General features: G+C 26.8%; 1 protein-coding gene across 2 annotated transcripts in view; it reads left to right on the top strand.

Moving 5' to 3' along the window:
* Positions 1–20,351, top strand: part of LOC100202417 (uncharacterized) — a 71,267-nt gene that overhangs the window by 21,761 nt on the left and 29,155 nt on the right. For both annotated transcript variants that reach the window (XM_065790335.1, XM_065790336.1), the window contains 3 exons: positions 7,340–7,416; positions 9,534–9,599; positions 17,039–17,117. In XM_065790335.1, the coding sequence (XP_065646407.1) occupies positions 7,340–7,416; positions 9,534–9,599; positions 17,039–17,117 (222 nt within the window). The remainder of the gene's footprint in view (positions 1–7,339; positions 7,417–9,533; positions 9,600–17,038; positions 17,118–20,351) is intronic.

Raw genomic sequence — 20,351 nt, 5'->3', positions numbered from 1 at the left:
CAATGATTGTAACATAACTGTTGATTTTTCACGAAATAAAATTACAACGATGTGGAGATTATGTTGAAAATTCTTCAATTACAAAAAAAATGCTTCAATACAAGTATATATAAATGAACTTTACAATAACTTTACAATATTTTATTTATTTTTTGCATTTTCTTGGAAAATGTTATTTTATAATGATGCATTTTTCGGGGCTTAATGATAAGACTAATTTTGTCTTCTTCTAGCCCCAGTCATGTAAATTTTTCTTTTATTAATTACAATTGTAAAATGTTTTTTTACTAACTGGCAAATACATATATAAAAGAAATAACAAACTCCAATGCAAAAAGCTCCGCAAAGAAATTTACGAAATCCAACGTAATAAATTTTAACTCAAAAAAGATGTAAATAAACTTTAATAAGCTCTTGAACAACCAACAGTCTTTTTGCTCGCATTTATACACCGAATGTTCTTTTGCATGACGGGCTATTGCGTACGTTTGCGTCGGCTAGTGAATCTACAGAATGTTTCAGAGTATTAAATAATGTAAATAAATAATATAAAGTTGTTGATAAAATATTTTTTTAAGTTATTAATGAAAAGTTATTTAAATGCAAAGTTTAAAAAATAAAGATAAAAACCACGCTGTATTATTGAAAAAAAAAAGAACAAAAGAAAAATTCGCTTTAACATAAGGTGACCATACTTACGCGTTTAGCATGCACATTAAGTGTTTGATGGTAGCTTTGCACGTTTGGGGTTTGTACGCATTTGTGTACGCGTTTATATATATAAAAAAAAAAGCAAATAAAATTCTTTCAAAAAATATATTATTTGAAAGGCTTTTAATAAATGAATTTTCTAAAATATAGTTAAAAAACAAAATGAATAAAATTTTAATAAACTTAACTTTAAAACACGAAACTAAATGAATTAAGTTCCCGTAAACATTTAAAAAAAAAAGTTTTTAAAATTACCATTAGACAAGAACAAAATTACTTTGAAAGATTTTTTATTAAAACACAAAAAAATGCGCTCGTTTTTGCAAATTTTGTTTGCTTTGCAATGTCTTTTTTCCTTAATTATTGTAAATAACGCTTTGCAATTTATTTTGATAAGAAGTTTATAAAAATAAGTTTTCATAAAAAAGTAATTTAACGTTTTTATAACTATTTATACATCGAATTTAAAAAATAAATTGTAAGAAGAGAAGATCAAACACGTTTAATGATAATTTAAAGAAAGTGTTTCCTTTCTTAACGCAGATCAATGATAAGCTCCTCAAATGTACTGTTTGTCAAAGCCTATTTGACATTAGTAATCGTGGACGGTCTGCAATTGAAGATCATTGCAAGTCTATCAAACACAAAATGGAATATCAAAAATTGCTTGGATTCTCAAAAGTTCGCTGGTTGGCCTTACTTCCAGCTATCGAAAGAGTACTTAAGTTATATCAGCCACTAAGATCATACTTTTTAAGCTTAGAAAATTGTCCGAAATTTTTATTTGACTTTTTCAATAACGAAATGGGTGAAACAGTATTGTTTTTTGTTCGCAGTCAAGCCAATGTTTTTTTATAACACGGTAAAAAAAGTTGAGAAAGATGATATTTCTGCGGCTGAAGTTGCCGTAGTATTAAAGGATTTGAAAGACCAGATAAAATCTAGAAAAGAAGAAAAATTTCTACCTTTAATGGTAAGACAGCATTTGCAAGTTACCGAAGAAAGTAGTCATCATTTGAAAAACCAGTTTCTGAAAGAAGTAAACATTTTTTACAGTGTCTGTCTAGAGTATATAGATGAGTGGACGCGTCACTTTAATCAGGTTGAAGTTTTTAAATGGTCTTTACTTAACTGTAAAGTTGAATGGATTGAAATTATTGAAACTATAACTTTTTTGAAAAAATCAATAGAAGTCACATTCAATGACAATGAATTGTTTGACGAAATTTGGAGAACTAATTTATATTGCACAAAGAAAAAGTTTTTTTCTTGGAACTCACAATCTGTTGAATGTGACAAGCAATGGGTTGAAATTTTTTCTCATTTCGAAAATAATGTTTACCAGGTACAAACGCTTCAGTAGAGCGATTGTTTTCAATTGCCATTGATATTTGGACGGAAGAGAAATCCCAACTTTCAATGAAAACTTTGGAAGCTTTCTTGTTCGTTAAATTTTATTTAAGAGAATATAGCTGCTCAGAATTTGCAGAAAAAATTGAAAAAGATGACATGTTGCTAAACACAATTCATTCTTATGAAAAATATTTGTGATTTAAAAATGCAAATATTGTTTAATATTTTTCGATATTTTAGTTTATTCAAATGCTATTTTAAAATAAACGAGTTTTTAGTAAAACCCATTTAAACCAGGCCCGTAGGCAGGGCTGGAGCGAAAGGGGCACGTGCTCCATTGCGCTTTGTCCTGTTTGGCCACTAAAAAATTAAAGTTAAACATATATTTTATTTTATTTTTGGCGTCTCTTAAAAAAGTGCTCCCTCTTTAAAGAAATGGTATTTATACCATTTGTATTTATACATACCAAATTTATTCCTTGTACGCGTCTGATATTTTTTACAAATATGGTCACTAGGGTTATGATTTTTTTAACTTTTGTCACAGTTTTAATTGGCCATAGTTTTAAAACCTTAGAAATTGATAGTTAATATTAAAATTTCATAGTAATATTGAATATAGTTAAAAAATGTCCCCCACCCACCCACAATTAAGTTATGCTCTAAAAATATTGTTGTTTTTATGACTATTATGGAAGTATTTGATTTTTAAATTCGCTACAAAGCATAAAAAAAACCTAAGTAAAAACTATTTTATGTGCTTGTGTAATATGTTGGTCTGAACTGAAATATTACACAAATACACAGAAATATTACACAGAAAATAGTTAATACTAATGCGTTTTATGTTTTACTCATTTTTTTTGTCTTTACCCATTTCAATGTCTTTTTTAATTAATTTTATATTTATACAGTAAATTTTTAAAGAAAAGTATTTTTATTAAAATAATATTAAAACATAGAACATTACTAATATATATTATCCATGCATTTTAGATTTTTCTAATATGTCAAATAAATATAGCAAAACTGTTGTTGACAAATATTCAATAGTATGGACAAAAAATTTAGTTTCGTTTGAAAAACGTATAACATCAAGAATTGGTCTACCCTTTATTGGAAAACCATTGGATTCATTTAATAGAATGCTAAAAAAAACTTTTATTATTGGACTTTACAACTACCTGGCATCAATTAAAAAAAGCAGAAAAGTAAGAGTAAAGTTAATTGCTGTCGAAATAACTAAATTAAGGAACAAACTCAACTTTCCAAGTATTTCTAAAAAATCAGTTGGAAGAAAAATTGAAAAGGTTATAGAAAAACATGACAAGTATCCTAAAAAGCCTGGCAAAAAGAAAGAATGCTCTGTTTTTGGAGACTTTTTTGATATCACCAATATTAAAAGGCTTAGTCTGGAAGATAAAAAATTTTATAACATACAATTATTAAATTCAGGAGAAGTTGGTCACAGTACTAACACACAAGTGTCATTACATCCTTCAAAAGTCAAAGTTTGTAATGCAAAAGATACAACTTCTACAAGCAAAGTAAATAATTGTCCAGTTAGCAGTTCAACTGCATCAGAAGAAAGTGGTTTAGATTTAGATTCACAAGACAATTATGAACCAGTGGAATTAAAAAAATCAAGAAAGAGAGTATATAATAGAACAAAGTTAGCATCTAATCTTGTGATAACTGAATCTTTAAGTACAAATAAATCAGCAAGAATCTGTAAACAGTTATTTGAAAAAGGTATTGAAATAGAAACTCCAAGTCAGACAGGAATATGGAGATCAACTATAAACCAAGGGGAAAACATGAAGAATAAAATGGTACAAGAAGAACAACTCTGCCTACATTTTGATGGAAAGAAAATAAACAAGACTGAATACCAAGTTGTACTAATTCTAAATGAGAAAAGGAAAATTAACTTAGGAATTATTAAATGTGAAAGTGAAAAATCTAATGATATTTTTGAAGCTTTTAAAAAATTGCTAAATGATTTTGATGCATGGAAATGTAATTCAATGATTATATGTGACACAACAGCAGTAAACACAGGAAGATTAAATGGTATAGTTGTAAAAATACAAAATGAAATAGAAACCAGAAGCTTTACTAAACCACAATATTTAGGATGTCAGCATCATATACTGGATCTCTTTTTAAAACACGTTTTGGATCATTTTGTAAATTGTAAATCAACAAGTCCTGGTTTTGATTATAAATTTGCAAAAAAATTATGAAAATCTTAAAAAAAATTATACATATGAAGCTGAGCCTAATCATTACATAAACTTGGGATGGCGAAATGACTTTAAATTCCTTTATGAGTTATGTGAAGCTTTTAGTTACTTCAAGAATCATAAAAAATTAACAAAAATTAAGTGGCACAAGCATCCTCCATTGCAAAGTGCTAGATGGAACTTTAGAGCATCATAGGTTTTTCTTGCCTATTTTCTTATACCAACATGGAAGTGTGAACTTGAAAGTGCAGCAACTTTTATTGCAAATCAATGGAAAAAACTTTGATTCAGCAAACAACTATTTGATGATAAATTATACGACTATATGCTTGATGCATTGACTGAAATTAAATGTACAGCTGCTTTAAAGTGCTTTATGAAACACTGGAGCAATGAAGATAGTGTAGTTCATATTCCAAGAGCAAACATCATTGCTGAACGAGGCGTTAAATTGATGGAAGATCTCCTTCAAAATTCAAAAAAATGGGAATATGCAAATGTGAAATTTATTGGAAAGAATGACCTGTGAAGCGTTAAAACTAACTTGCTGAAAATAATTACTTTTATTGATCCACTTCAATGATATGTAGTTTATAAATACTAAATATAATTTAAAATTAGTTTTATTTATTTTTGTGGCTGTTCATAAATGCGTTAACATAATAAGTTTTATGTTTCCTCATGTAATCTATGAAAAATCAGCTATTATCAAAGGGGGGGGGGGGGGAATATTTTTGCAACTAGACTACCATTAAACCAGTTTTTTTATCAATTACTCAACATTTCTCATGTTATAGAAGTATGGCCACAACAGAATTAAAAAAATGTCATAACCCTAATGGTCACCTTAATTAATATCTTTTCACTTTTAAGCTTTTTGCTTTAACGACCCGCTACCGTTAATTCGTATGAAGTCGACTGTGAAAAACTTAGATGTTGTGCATCTTCTGAATGAGCTTCTAAGTAGCATTAAAAAGGTGGAAATATCAAAATTGGATGATTCGATAAAATGTTATTAACATTTAAGTGACTAAATTTGAGTACGAAGACCTTTTTAGAAAACTATGACCAATTTTAAATTGGTCATAGTTTTCTAAGTCTTTGTACTCTTTTACTAAAATTGAAAAATATTACTCTTGTACTAAATGTGAATTTTAGTATTTTTTAGAACATAAACTGTCTTCAAAATGGTACTGAAAGAAAACCCTTAATTCAAGGGCTTTCTTTTAATATCATTTTGAAAACAGTTTAACTTCTAAAAAAATTCTAAAATTCAATGTTTAAAACTTTAACAGAGCAAAATAGATCCATAAAAAAAAATACCAGCAGCAGGTCAGGAAGACTTAACTTTCTCCTTTAAATATATAACTTTATATATTTGCCTGATGCTTACAAAATATAAATGTTTACAAGTCAATATAATAAATCTTGTAGAGGATATCTAGGTAAATCTAGGTAAAAACAGTATTTTTTTTTTTATAGAAAGAAAACAATAAGAATGTATCTGTTATTTATTTGGGGTGTTGATCTGTTATTTATTTGGGGTGTTCATGATGTATTACTTATACACAACACTGACACCTCAAATACAAACACACACCCAAATCTCTTCTAATACCCTCTTCTTCATCTTATACTGTAAGATCATCTTATACTATTATTATGATGAATATTATTACTATTATTATGATGATTATGATGAATATATATTATTATATATTCATCTTATACTATAAGATGAAGAAAAAGGTAATAGAAGACACTGTATTATAAAACTTATTAAAATATAACGATGGTGGATTTTTGTTGTTGTTAGTTTTCAAGTTGTACTGATGACTACAAATAAAGTTTTTGCTTATCTTTTTAATAAAAAGATTTTCAAAGATATAAGACAAAATAAACCTAATATCTAGAAATTACAATTATTTATATATTTTCTTAGCAATTTTTTACTAGAATTGTGGCTATTATATCTGTTTTCTTTTAAAAAGAGTTTTGTTACCTAATGAAAAAGAGGCCAAATAAAATTGCATAATGACCATATAATATTGACATATTTTATATATGTATATAACAAGATAATGACATTATTAATGTCATTAAATGACATTATATATGATAATATTTAATTTACAAAAAGATCAAAAATTCAAATTACAAAAATTATAAATGTATTGATTTGTATTATCTGCTCTTGTGTATGCTTTATGCCTCCAGCTGGCATATGTTATCACAAACCTACAGTTTATTGTCATCTCCAACTTCTCTGCATGTATACAAATATCAGTGTTTGGTAAATCTTCTTTACAAATACTTAAGCAAAAGTTGATCTTGTTGTCACTTGTCAACACATAAGTTTTTTTCAGTTATTTTAGACAAATAATTTTTTAGGCAAAGATTTGCCTAATAATTATTTATCGATGCTTACAAAACAAATATAATTAGTTTTGGTTATGGCAAATAGCAGGTTAAATCACAACAAATAGTTTTTTGATATAACACTAGATTTTCCAGTATTATTGTATAACTGATTTCAGTCATACTATAATAATGGAAATTGATTGCCAGTTTTAAAGTTGTACAACATGGGGGAAATATGTGAGGGCATCCAATTTATTTTTCGCATTTTGTATTACTTTTATAAAGAGACCAAAAGCTCTAAAGTAATTAAATTAAAATTTAAGTTCTAAATATGGCTGTTTTTAAAGGTCATAAAAAAATTGGGATAGCTTTTATATTTCTGGTCACAAATTTTTAGTAAGCAAATAAATGTATATGTAGCATAAAGATACAGTTAAAACAACTTATCAAAAATAATATTAACAAAAGTAACAATAATATGGATAAAACTAAATTCAGCTCAATTACTTTTTAAATAAATTTTATTTTCTATATCTTAATTTATGTGGAAAAATTTTAAGTAGTTCTTAAACATAAAATTTTTAAACTGTAAAAAATTTTTTTGTAAAAACTCTCATTTGCTAAATTCGTTCTCAAAATTTTAAATTGTTGTAATATTTTACTTTCAGTTGACAATAAAACAGTGAAAAATTTAGTTGTTGGCTTTTACAGTCCAAGTGAAAGTGGATGTTTCAAACTACTCAAAGTAAATGAAAATAATGTTCTTTAAAATTTATTTTAATTATAATTTTTATTATTATTATTATTATTTTACATATATATATATATATATAAATATATATATATATATATATATATATATATATATATATATATATATATATATATATATTAGGGTTATGACTTTTTTTCAACCCCATGCTCCTGCACTGTAGTTTGATGAACTTTTACCTAAAAAGCACCAAATGAACTATTATTTGCATATCTTTTGAAAAAAGTTTATCCCGCCATTGAAAAATCGATTTTTAACTATGCAAACCGGTTTTTATTGTCGTCATCATTGAAATTTAGTTAAATATTTTAATAAATATATATATTTTTTTAATTAAAATATCTTTGAGGTAGTTTTTAAGATGCACATACATTGACTGAAAAATATATACTCATTAAAATATCTAACTGAATTTAAATAAATTTCAATGATGACAACAATAAAAGCCGGTTTGCATAGTTAAAAATTGATTTTTTAATGGTGGGGTGAACTTTTTTCAAAAGATATGCAAATAATAGTTCATTTCATGCTTTTTAGGTAAAAGTTCATCAAACTACAGTACAGGAGTATAGGGTTGAAAAAAAGTCATAACCCTAATATATGAATATATAAATATATATATATATATATATATATATATATATATATATATATATATATATATATATATATATATATATATATATATATATATATAATCAGCGCCTATTCTAGGAAAGAAATTTGGGCGGCGATACCCCCTTGTTCCGGTGAACTTTAGCGGAATATCAGCATTTTATTCGCAAAAAAAGCAATATTTGTAATATTTTTTACTTCTTAAAAAAAATGTCCTCAAATTTTAATTTGGATGGCATCCAAATACAGTCGACACTGTCAAAAATGGTCTAGAATAGCCCCTGATAATGTAATATGCAAAGGTGTACTGTTCATCTAATAATTTTTATATAATATACATATATTTATATGTTTTGTATATATATGTGTGTATATATATATACATATATATATATATATATATATATATATATATATATATATATATATATATATATATATATATATATATATATATATATATAGTAAGAAAACATCAGTTAATGCAAGTTCTCTTAGTACAATTAATAATTTGTTATTAGAAATTTTCTCTAGATTATGGTTACCAGCATCATCAGCTCATAAAAAATTTTATACATTTATTACTTTGTATAAAATTTTTTACTAGCTGATGATGCTGGTAACCATAATCCAGCGAAAATTTCTAATAACAAATTATTGAATGTATTAAGAGAATTTGTATTAATTGATGTTTTCTTACTAATATAACATATACTCTTATACATGATGTCAATACAAAAGATATATGCATATATATATATATATGCATATATATATATGCATATATATATGCATATATATATATATATATATATATATATATATATATATATATGCATATATATATATATATATATATATATATATATATATATATGCATATATATATATATATATATGCATATATATATATATATATATATATATATATATATATATATATATATATATATATATATATATATATATATATCAACAGTACGACCATTAAACTTTTTAGATTGAGTTAACTTGTCTCTAGATCTTTTGATGCAAAGGTTATACAATTTTAAATAATCAAATTTCGGAATTTTCAAAAGCTTAAATGTTGAGTAAGTAGGGGCTGTTAAGATTAGTGTTAGGGGAAGGTTACCCCATGGATCAAAGATATATTTTAAGACCTAATTGACATCAGTATAAAACATTAAAATATATGTGTTTTATATAAAACTTAGTAAATGTACAGTACACCTTTACACGTTCACTACTTTTTTAAATTGAATATTTGACATTTCAGAACCAGAAATATAATTAAAAAAAACAAAAAAGAAAAGTGCAAATTTAAAAAACAAAATGTGAGGAATTTCTGTTCTGAAATGTGCTATTTTTACCATTTTTTTTTCATTTGCCATTTTATTTATTATATTACTTCTATTTTTTGTAGTTTTTCTACTGGTAAAGTTATTAATTAGTTTAAGTTTAATTAATTACTTTAGAATGCAACAGAGTTTGAGTTTACAAGAATAATTGGATATAATAGTGAAAACAATTTTCAATTTACTGTAAGTTTTAAAATTTTCAAAATTTATAATAACTTTTTGTTTTTAATGAAATAAAATAAAATAGTTATTGTAGGTAGCAACTTAGGTTTATAAATAGTTTAAGGTAGCAACTTGTACCATACATGAAGTTCTGTTGGTATAATTTCTTTATGGCAAAGTTTTTAGTAAATTTTTATTTTATTTTTTAACACGAAGAGGTTTACAATAAAGTTTATAAATCTCAGTCAAAATTTTTTGATTCACATGCTTTCATTTTTAAATATAATCTTAATAAAATTTTATTATACCTGACTATTTTTTTATAATAGAAACATTTGATTTGTAGCCATTTAATTAAATGATATCTTTAAACATTTTTTAATAGTTTTTTAGTTGAGGTTTTTGATGAACATTTAAGGCCCAGAATATCTGAATAACTCAATTGTTTAACATAATATAGGATTGCAGATTTTCTATTTTGATCTGGCATTTTGTTTTATATTCATTTATTATTTAGCCAGATATGTAGTAGGTAAAAACCAAGATGTTTGGGCCAAGACTAAGAGCAAGCCCATCAAAAAGTAAGACCAAGGCCAAGAGTTCGAAAGCTTTAACAATACCAAAATCAAGACTTAGATTCTCGAGTCCTAAAACTAAGACTCTTGCTCACACATGTATGTTATTTTGCCTTTGATATACTATTTTACTATTTATACACAATACTCTGTAGTAAAATTTAATTACACATGTATAAAATAATTATTTTATCATATATATATTGTGCAGTGTGCCATTGCACTCTTTTAAAGGTAACATTAACAAATATTGGAAACTAACAGTTTCTTATATTGTTAGAAACAAAGTGTAACATTAAAAAATGATGCAAGGCCATTACACTATGAAACTAAGAGTAGCTCACATATAGTAGACGTGCCAGACTAGTAGTCATATACTATACTACAAAAAAACAAAAACAACTCAAGGTAAAGTTTACATATTCTATTCAAATAATTTATGTAAGAAATAACACAGACAACTTTGTATCACTTGATTTCACGAGTTATATAACTTGTTAATCCTAGTTGTAACATATTACACATTTTCAGTAATTACGCTTCATACCTCAATGTTGAATTTTAAATATACAAGAGAGGACTTTTTATCACTCAATCTGACACAATTTTTTTGTATAACACAGCTCAACAAAATTAACTTTTTTTTTCTCATCACAAACAAAAATAAGCATTTCTAAATGTATATTCAATACTAAATACAAATCTGGTTACATCACAATCTGGTTACTCCACATCTGGTCATCAGTTTTGTACTAGCCAGTAAAGTTTTTTAATTATTTACATTATTGAGTATTATGAAAATGTACATAATTATATGAAAATGGTATGTTTAATAAATCACTTTTTATGCAAACCATTTACTTGGGAAAAGTAGCATATAGATTAGAGTGGGCTGACAAACAACAATTTTTAAAAATTGCCTTCCATTACCTCTAAATACATTCTATATATTAAAATAACGCTGGATATAAAAATTTTAAGATATAATTATTTTTCAATAACCTGCAAATAGTTATTTACTTAAAAAGGAGCTTTTAATATTATTGTAAAATAAGAGTACACATTACAAGCTATTAAAAGCATTAAGAGTACAATATGTTTAAACTTTTGATCTGGAATTTTACAATACAGCATCTAACAATAGTCAGCCATCATGCTTTTATAAAATCTTTGGTATTGAACTTCAATAACTCTAATATCTTGGTGAAAAAAGTCTAGATGGGAATGCAGCAAGTGCATTTTAAAAACATTGGACAATCCATTTCTTTATAAGAATCAATGAGTTTTGCAACTCTATCCTTTTAAAAATTCCATTTAAAAGCCAGTATCCAATAAAAGCTCAGTATCCAATAAAAGCTCAAATTCAGTATCCAATAAAAGCTCCCGGATTTGTGGCCCAACAAAAATGTCTGACTTCAAATTTACAGCACTAACTTTTGGAAATTGTGTAAAAAGTATTGGAACTGTGGCACTGTGGCTAGAGTTCTGAATTTAAAAATGTGTGGCTCGATGCAGGCTCTGGCCAGATAATCAACATTGATAAGGAAGGTGGTGTGAACTTTCTAGCTAAATGCTCTTTGATGGTGTTAAATGTTCTAGTTAAATGCTCTGTTGTCGAGTTCTGCTCTCTGTTGTTGTCTGTCTGCTGCTCTGGTGGTGTTAAATTTTCTATTTGCTGCTTTGGTGGTGTTAAATGCTCTTTAATGGTGCTAAATGTTCTACTTAAATGCTCTGTGATAAGACTGTTAGAACTTCTCAGAGCACCTTAATACCAAATTATATAAAAAAATATTCTTTATTAAACCAAGTTTGATGTGGAGAGGTGGTAGGATTATCAATGTAATCAGGATCTACAAATGGTCTGTGAGTGCAACTAGTTGCACCTTCATCACTATCTACTTCATCTTCAAGGGAATCTATAACATTGTCTGGAAGAATGGGCAATTCTTCAAAATGTTGCACTGGTCTATGTGCTGAATCCATTTCTAGTTAAGCAATATTGTGTTTGTTCTTTGCAAAAAAACCTCTAGTATTGAAATTACAAAAATAACAATCTGCATGATGATTTCTCAGCACCCTTGATATCATGGCATTAAAGATTTCATTTTATTCATCTAATCGCATGATCTGTTTGAACGAGCATAGCATATTTGATGTGGCGCCCATGGTTTATCTTGGTCACCTAGGTGGCAACCAAAATAAACCTGTATGTTTGAATTTATGTTTTACTGATAAAAACTGTAAATAGTACTATAATTATTATAAGACAGTAATGAATAATGTGAATTACATTATATTTCTTATTTTATATTAGTATAAAACTTCACATAAAGTTCAAACTAAAAACTATCTAGAAAATCCAGTAAAAATTGTATACAAAGACTAGAGAAAAGATTATGACAATATTTTTACCCAATCATAACGTTAATAAATAAGCATAAAGCCATATAATTAGATAATTTACAAAAACTATACAAAAAATCTGATTGCAGTTTTGAAATCTGCTTTAACAATTTTATCCTAATTATTTCTGATGAAAATTATTTGTTGGCCTGTGTAATCAAACCTCCCCGACTAAAGAGGTGCTCTACTGGTGCAGTAGAAGCTGATATGCAGAATTCTCCATCAGAGGATTCATAATATTGTATTAATAAGCTGATCGTATTATTTTTCTGCATAAGCAGTATTTAAAAAAATGTTTTTTCAAGTTTAAAAAAAGACTTAGTTTCTTAGGCACCACTTTGAAGTTATGTTTTTGGTAATATGATATCATAATATACATATATCAGGGGGCTATACTAGGAAAATAATTTGGGCTATGGTACCCCGTGCCGGCATCTGCCATAAGGAAATTTGACGGAAGCACTACCGTATATAGGCATTTTTTTGCGAAAAAAAACAATTTGCTATATTAAAAAAAACGATTCAATTTCTGAATTTAGGCAGCGCTGTCGAAAATGGTCTAGATTAACCCCTGCATATATATATGCAGGGGTTAATCTAACCATTTTCATATATATATATATATATATATATATATATATATATATATATATATATATATATATATATATATATATATACACACACACACAGCGTAGAAAAAAAGAAATAAAAAGCAAGCTGTCAATTCGACCAGTTACACATAGAATTGACAGTCAATTGTTTTTCTTTTTGGACTGTCAAAATTTTATTTTTTCTTTGTTTAAATATTGTTTAAATCTTAGTAATAGTTCTTCATGACTGAATCTTGTGCATACAAAAATAACTTAATGTTTGAAAGTTAATGAACTTTAAAAATAATAATTTTAGATAAAATTTATGAATTTTTTAAATTTAAACTTGCATGTAACTAATGTTCAAATAACCTGCAAATGGTAATAGTTTAAAATAACTCTTGCACGTACAGGTTTTTATTCGATTAAAAAAAATAGTTTGCTAATATCCAAGTAATTTAATGTTGTTGTTTTTTTTAATATCAAAACGAAAAATATTAAAAAATTCTAAACTGATAACTTAATACTAAAAGAAATTGTTTTATGAAATGCTACTGAGTAATGAAAGTGATGCTTGTCTCTTTTTATTCGCTTCCATTTAGACAAGTTGATGTTTGATGATTTAATTACAATTCAACATAGAAGAAAAAAAAAGATGTGCCAACGCACAATTGATAATTTTAAATTTATTTGAAAACAAGTTCATTGCAATGACAAATTTTGGCAAGAAAAAGCTACGAAAAAAATAAATTAAAAAATTGAATTTATAAAAAAAAGTTAATTGGCAAGAAAAAGCTTCAAAATAAGTTAAAAAAAAGTTAAATGAAAAAAAAAAAAATTTTCAATAGTTTATATTTTTGATTTCAATTAGCAGAGAAAATAATTTTTTATCTCTGCTTATTAAAATCATTTTAAAAACTGCTAATAGTAATTAGTTACTAATAAAGTCATTAACACATTTAAGCATGATACTTAGTACTAATTTATTTTATAATTGTTACATAATCGTTTTATGAAACACTACTATAAAATTACTAATGTTCATTCGGCAATGCCGACTTAACTGACAACCTAGAAATGTTTGAGGTCGGCAAAAAATTACTAACCTTGTTACTATGTTTTATAGTCAAATCTTTGTTTTACATTTTTTCTGTCGACCTGTTGCCGTCCTCACACATATTAAGGCCGGCAAATTATTGCTGACCTTAATCTGTGTGAGGTCGGCATATATAGTAACTGTATATATAGTATATGTTACTTATATATAGTAGCTGTATATATAGTATATGTTGCATAGTAATCTAAATAAGTAAATCAAAAAGATATAGTTAATGTCATATATTTGTCAAGGAAGCAAATTAAAGTAGCATGTCATAAACAATAAAACTATTTCAAACACTTTTTTAAAATTCAAATAATTTTATAAAATTTTAGTATATGTATTTTCCAAATTACATCATGATTATTTGTAAAATCTTGTTTTTTAAAACTCTGATTTTTTTTCAACTGGTCATGCTTGACTGGCAAGAATTCATATTGGGATGTCAAAATATCAATTTTAGTCAATCGTCGTTAAATGTTGACCATTCATTATTTTTCATGTTGTATGTATATATATATATATATATATATATATATATATATATATATATATATATATATATATATATATATATGTATATATATATATATATATATATATATGTATATATATATATATATAAAGAGAGAGAAAGAAAGAAAGAAAGAAAGAAAGAAAGAGAGAGAGAGAGAAAGTTCCTGTTAACTCAAACCTCCAATATACCAAGGAAACAAGGAAAACTGTTTGACTAAACAAATGCTCAAGTTAACTGGTGTTTGACTCACAAGGAATCGACTGTGTGTGTGTATATATATATATATATATATATATATATATATATATATATATATATATATATATATATATATATATATATATATATATATATATATATATATATATATATATATATATATATATATATAAAGAGAGAGAAAGAAAGAAAGAGAGAAAGAGAGAAAGTTCCTGTTAACTCAAACCTCCAATATACCAAGGAAACAAGGAAAACTGTTTGACTAAACAAATGCTCAAGTTAACTGGTGTTTGACTCACAAGGATTCGACTGTGTGTGTGTATATATATATATATATATATATATATATATATATATATATATATATATATATATATATATATATATATATATATATATATATATGTATATATATATATATATATATGTATATATATATATATATATATGTATATATATATATAAAGAGAGAGAAAGAAAGAAAGAAAGAAAGAGAGAAAGAGAGAAAGTTCCTGTTAACTCAAACCTCCAATATACCAAGGAAACAAGGAAAACTGTTTGACTAAACAAATGCTCAAGTTAACTGGTGTTTGACTCACAAGGAATCGACTGTGTGTGTGTGTCTATATATATATATATATATATATATATATATATATATATATATATATATATATATATATATATATATATATATATATATATATATTCCCATTTAAAAATTGGTATTTATTATTAATTTTTAAATAGTACAACACTGCTTCTTCATTTTATAATTTACATATTTCTTTCCCAGTCATAAAACAATTTCTTTTTGAATATCTTCATCTGCTATTGCAAGAATCTTTCTTCCTTTTGGATTCTTTTTTCCTTTAGGGTTACTTTCTACTTTTGACTCATAGCAAGTAAGGAAACTTTTTGTAATTGTCATTTTTAAATTTATGTAGATGGCTGACAACCTGATGTAGATGGCTGATAAATGAGGGTGGTCTGCTCTGTAAAGTTGTATAGATCTTTTAAAAGTTTCTATTTGATCCAACATTAAATATGTGCTACTTTGTTGGAACATCTTGCATTGGTAATAAAGGTATTGAAATTTCAGAATCTAAATCTTTCTGTATTTTTTTAAATTTGGTGCAAGCCAAACTCATATGATTAAAACGAGTTCTTTATCATGTGGTAATGCAACCTGATCAAAAAGGATATTTTTGATAACTAGCTAAAGTTGATAAATAAAATGTGAGATGCCTGAAGATTCTGTCAGGCCAGTTACAAGTTGAAGGACTATATGAATTTTGGATTTATCCCAATCAACTATCATTGCATCAAACAAATTTGAAATATTTATTGAAGTGTGGGACCCTGGAAAATGCTTTGTATGCAAAACACAATCCTTTCTAATAAAATTATTCAATACACAGTAAATGATATAAATGCATCATTACTATTGTTATTTGTCTGAATATCAGTTGTAAATGAAATATAACCAGCTGCAAAAATGTCATAAAATACTACGGTTTTTAATTTTTCATGTGATTATGGTAGCATTATTTTCTTAAAAAACTTTCAATTTGGAATAAGGTATTGTGGTTGCAAGTGATCAATCAATTCAATGAATCTCTGATCTTCAACTACAGAAAAAGGTTGATTGTCCATTGCAATAAAAATTATAACTCTTTGATTAACTTTGGAGGAAAATAATTTCTTTATATTCCAATCTTTTTTAGGAACAAAATTATTTATGGTAGTTTGTGTCTGCAACTTAATTACTTCTAATTTTCTCTCTCGTGGTTTCTCAGCTTTTGGTTATTTTTCCCTTTTCTGTTCTTCTTGTTTAGCTTCATCATCTGCATCAAAAATATGGAGCTAAACAAGCTTGTGAGCAAATACTAAACATGTGTGAGCAAATATTAAAATTTTTAAATTGTTTTAAATTGTTTCACTAGCAACTGCACCTAGTTGTATATATATTTATATATATATATATATATATATATATTTTTTTATTATTATTGTTTTAATTTTTTTTTTTTTTTTTTTTTTTGCATTTGTAGATTTTTACTGAGCCAATTGCGCATGGAACTGAATTACCAATTTATTCACTTCTGATTCAAAACCAACTTTGTGGACCAAGTAGGTTGGTTTTGTAAATCTTTTTTCTGTTTTTAAATTTAATTCTTATTTGTTAAACTATCAAAAATCCAAAAAAAGCAAGAAAAACTTTTTAAGTTTAAAAAAGTTAGAAATTATAAAAAAATTATAAAAGTCAAATAAGTTAAATATTTAATAATATTTTATTATAATTTAACTTATTTATTTATTTTTAGTTATTAACTAAAAATATACTTTTTTAAAAAGTTTTAATAATATTTTAGAAAGGTAATTTTTTAGATTTAAAAGGATTTTAAAGGAGTGATTAGCCAAAATAGTTAACTTAAAAATGTTTTTGACCATTGCTAAAGGTTGCTTTGTCTTTTGACCATTGCTAAAGGTTGCTTTGTCTTTTGACCATTGCTAAAGGTTGCTTTGTCTTTTGACCATTGCTAAAGGTTGCTTTGTCTTTTGACCATAGCTAAAGGTTGCTTTGTCTTTTGACCATAGCTAAAGGTTGCTTTGTCTTTTGACCATTGCTAAAGGTTGCTTTGTCTTTTGACCATAGCTAAAGGTTGCTTTGTCTTTCGACCATTGCTAAAGGTTGCTTTTTCTTTTGACCATTGCTAAAGGTTGCTTTGTCTTTTGACCATTGCTAAAGGTTGCTTTGTCTTTTGACCATTGCTAAAGGTTGCTTTTTCTTTTGACCATTGCTAAAGGTTGCTTTGTCTTTTGACCATTGCTAAAGGTTGCTTTGTCTTTTGACTGAAAACGCTTTAACCTTCCTTGTTTGATTTTGTTCTAAATTAAGACTTATTATAAATTTTATTCCAAAACTAGACTTCTATATTTCATTTAACTTATATATATATATATATATATATATATATATATATATATATATATATATATATATATATATATATATATATATATATATATATATTTTAATTCTGATTCACTCCCAACAAGGCTGCAAGCAACCACTATTGAGTTGGGAGTTACTAGAAGAAGAAAAAAATAGAGTTATAGAGCAAGGCAACAGTTGACAGAAGACTTCAAAAGTTGAAGGTTGAATGAATAAGTTTTAGTTGATGGAACTAGAGATAATAGCTCCTTTGAACAACGACCGTGATGTAGAAAAGTATTTGTAGAAAAGAGAAAGAGATGCAACTTTACGATGATAGGAAAGAGGCTCAAGCTTAGCAGATAGACTGGGTCTAACTACATTTACAATGTCTTTTTGGACCTTGTTTAGAAGAGAAAGAGCATCATTAGAAGAACCAGCCTAAATATGGCAACAGTATTTCATACAGGAGCAGATAAAAAATTTGTAGGGGAAGAGATTGGAATTAGGTGAGAAAAAATGGCTAGCATGATAAAGAAAAGCAACCTTAACAGATGCTAATTTAGCTTTTTTAAATTTAATCGATTGTATATATGGTTTCCATGAAAAGTCAGTAGTAAATGATAATCCAAGAAGACATAAAGAAGACGACTCAGTGAGAGGGTTGTCATTCATTAATATAGGAATGTTGACAGTACTGTGATAGTTTTTTGCAGTAAATAAATGAGTTTTGTTGGAGTTAAAATTTACAAGCCACTGTGAGCCCCAATCTGTTACAGAAGTGAGATCAGATTCAAGATCAGCTGACTGTTTTAAGCGATTGAAAAGAGAAGACTTTTTGTCACAAAAAAAAAAGCAAAAAGAGCTACTTCAGTGTAAGGTTGTCGGGAAGATCTTGTAGATAAGAAACAAAATAGGACCAAGGAGGTACCCCAGAAGTTACTGGAAATAAAGAAGAGTGTTGGCCTTCAAGGATGACTTTAATAAAGCGGTTAGAAAAAAACAATTTGATAATCTCAAGAACTTTCCCAGATACACCATATGAAACAAGCTTATGGAGAAGACTAATATGCCAAACTTTGTTGAAAACCTTAGATATGTCAAAAGCAATAGCCCTAGCCTCTCTGCCTCCATCTAATGCACAATAAATTTATTCAGTCACAGCTGATTGTCTGACAGGAAGTTGTTTGGCTCTAGATGGGACATGAGAAATTTGTTTATCAAAGACTCAAAGACTTTGCTAATAACAGAAAGAAGACTGATTAGACAATCATTGAGAGGGTCAGAATGTTCACTGGAGTTTTTGAAAATCGGACAACAGATGCCATTTTCCAGTAGGCAGGAAAACAAGACTCAGTCAAGCACTTATTAAATAGTTTAGAGAAAATTGAAGAAGTTTTGGAGAACAATTTTGTAAGACTGTGACAGGAATGTTGTCTGGATCACAAACCGTAGAAGAGTTTAATCGAGATATGACTTTAGAATTGGAAGCTGGAGTGATTTGAATGTGTAACAATGGGTTAACCTGTTTGATTGGAATGGAAGGAAGAGAATGGCCATAAGATTCAAGAGTTGAATTAGAAGAAAAGTTCTTTGCAAATAGTTTAGCCTTATCCTTGGGAGAGGTAATAAGATCAGTCTCATGAATGAGAGATAGCATGTTAGACCTTCCTTTGTTAACAACCCTGTTGAAAATTTTCCAAAAGTCTCTAGAGCATAACTTCTGAGATAAGATACAAAACTTAGTGAACTGAGAATAATGGAGCTTAGCATATGACAGCGTGTCACATGATAGAGCCGAAAATATTTATTTCTGGAAATATCACCGAAGTATTTCACAACCAAAAAATTTAGAACCGAAAAGTATACTTTCATTGCAGGATCGAATTACAAAATCCTTTCTTGCGCAGAAAGTTTTAGAACCGAATTTTACAAGCGAAAAAATTTGGATTTAATTACAAAATCCTTTCTATTTTTATTTTAATTTAATTTAAAAACTTTATTTCACGTTTTTTGATCGAAATTTTTTCGGTTCTAAAATTATTTATGACATTTCGATTGATAATTCGATCGAAATTTTTTCGGTTCTAAATACAATTATGACTTTCGATCGAAAATTCGATTGAAATTATTTCGGTTTTAATTTTTTTCGTGAATATTTTCGATTGTGTAATAAATTTCTCGTATTCTGTTCTAAATTGAAATTTACGATTCTGTTGAATCATAGGACGCCTATGACAGCACCTTTTTACATCGATTTCTTGCAATAGTAAATAGCTGTTTTTTCTCAAGAGAGTTGTTCTTTTGAAAAAGATGAAAAAAATGATTACGGTTAGATATAGCAGCTGTTCATGAGGGTGAAAACCATGGAGTAGAATGGGGCTTGACTTGAAACCAACAAGAAGAAATAAAAGCATTTATTCCTGCCT

Source organism: Hydra vulgaris, chromosome 02 (genome assembly GCF_038396675.1).
Source record: "Hydra vulgaris chromosome 02, alternate assembly HydraT2T_AEP".
In the NCBI taxonomy this organism is placed as follows: domain Eukaryota; kingdom Metazoa; phylum Cnidaria; class Hydrozoa; order Anthoathecata; family Hydridae; genus Hydra; species Hydra vulgaris.
Note: the sequence above shows the minus strand (reverse complement) of the source record. Positions and strands in the feature narration are given on the sequence as shown.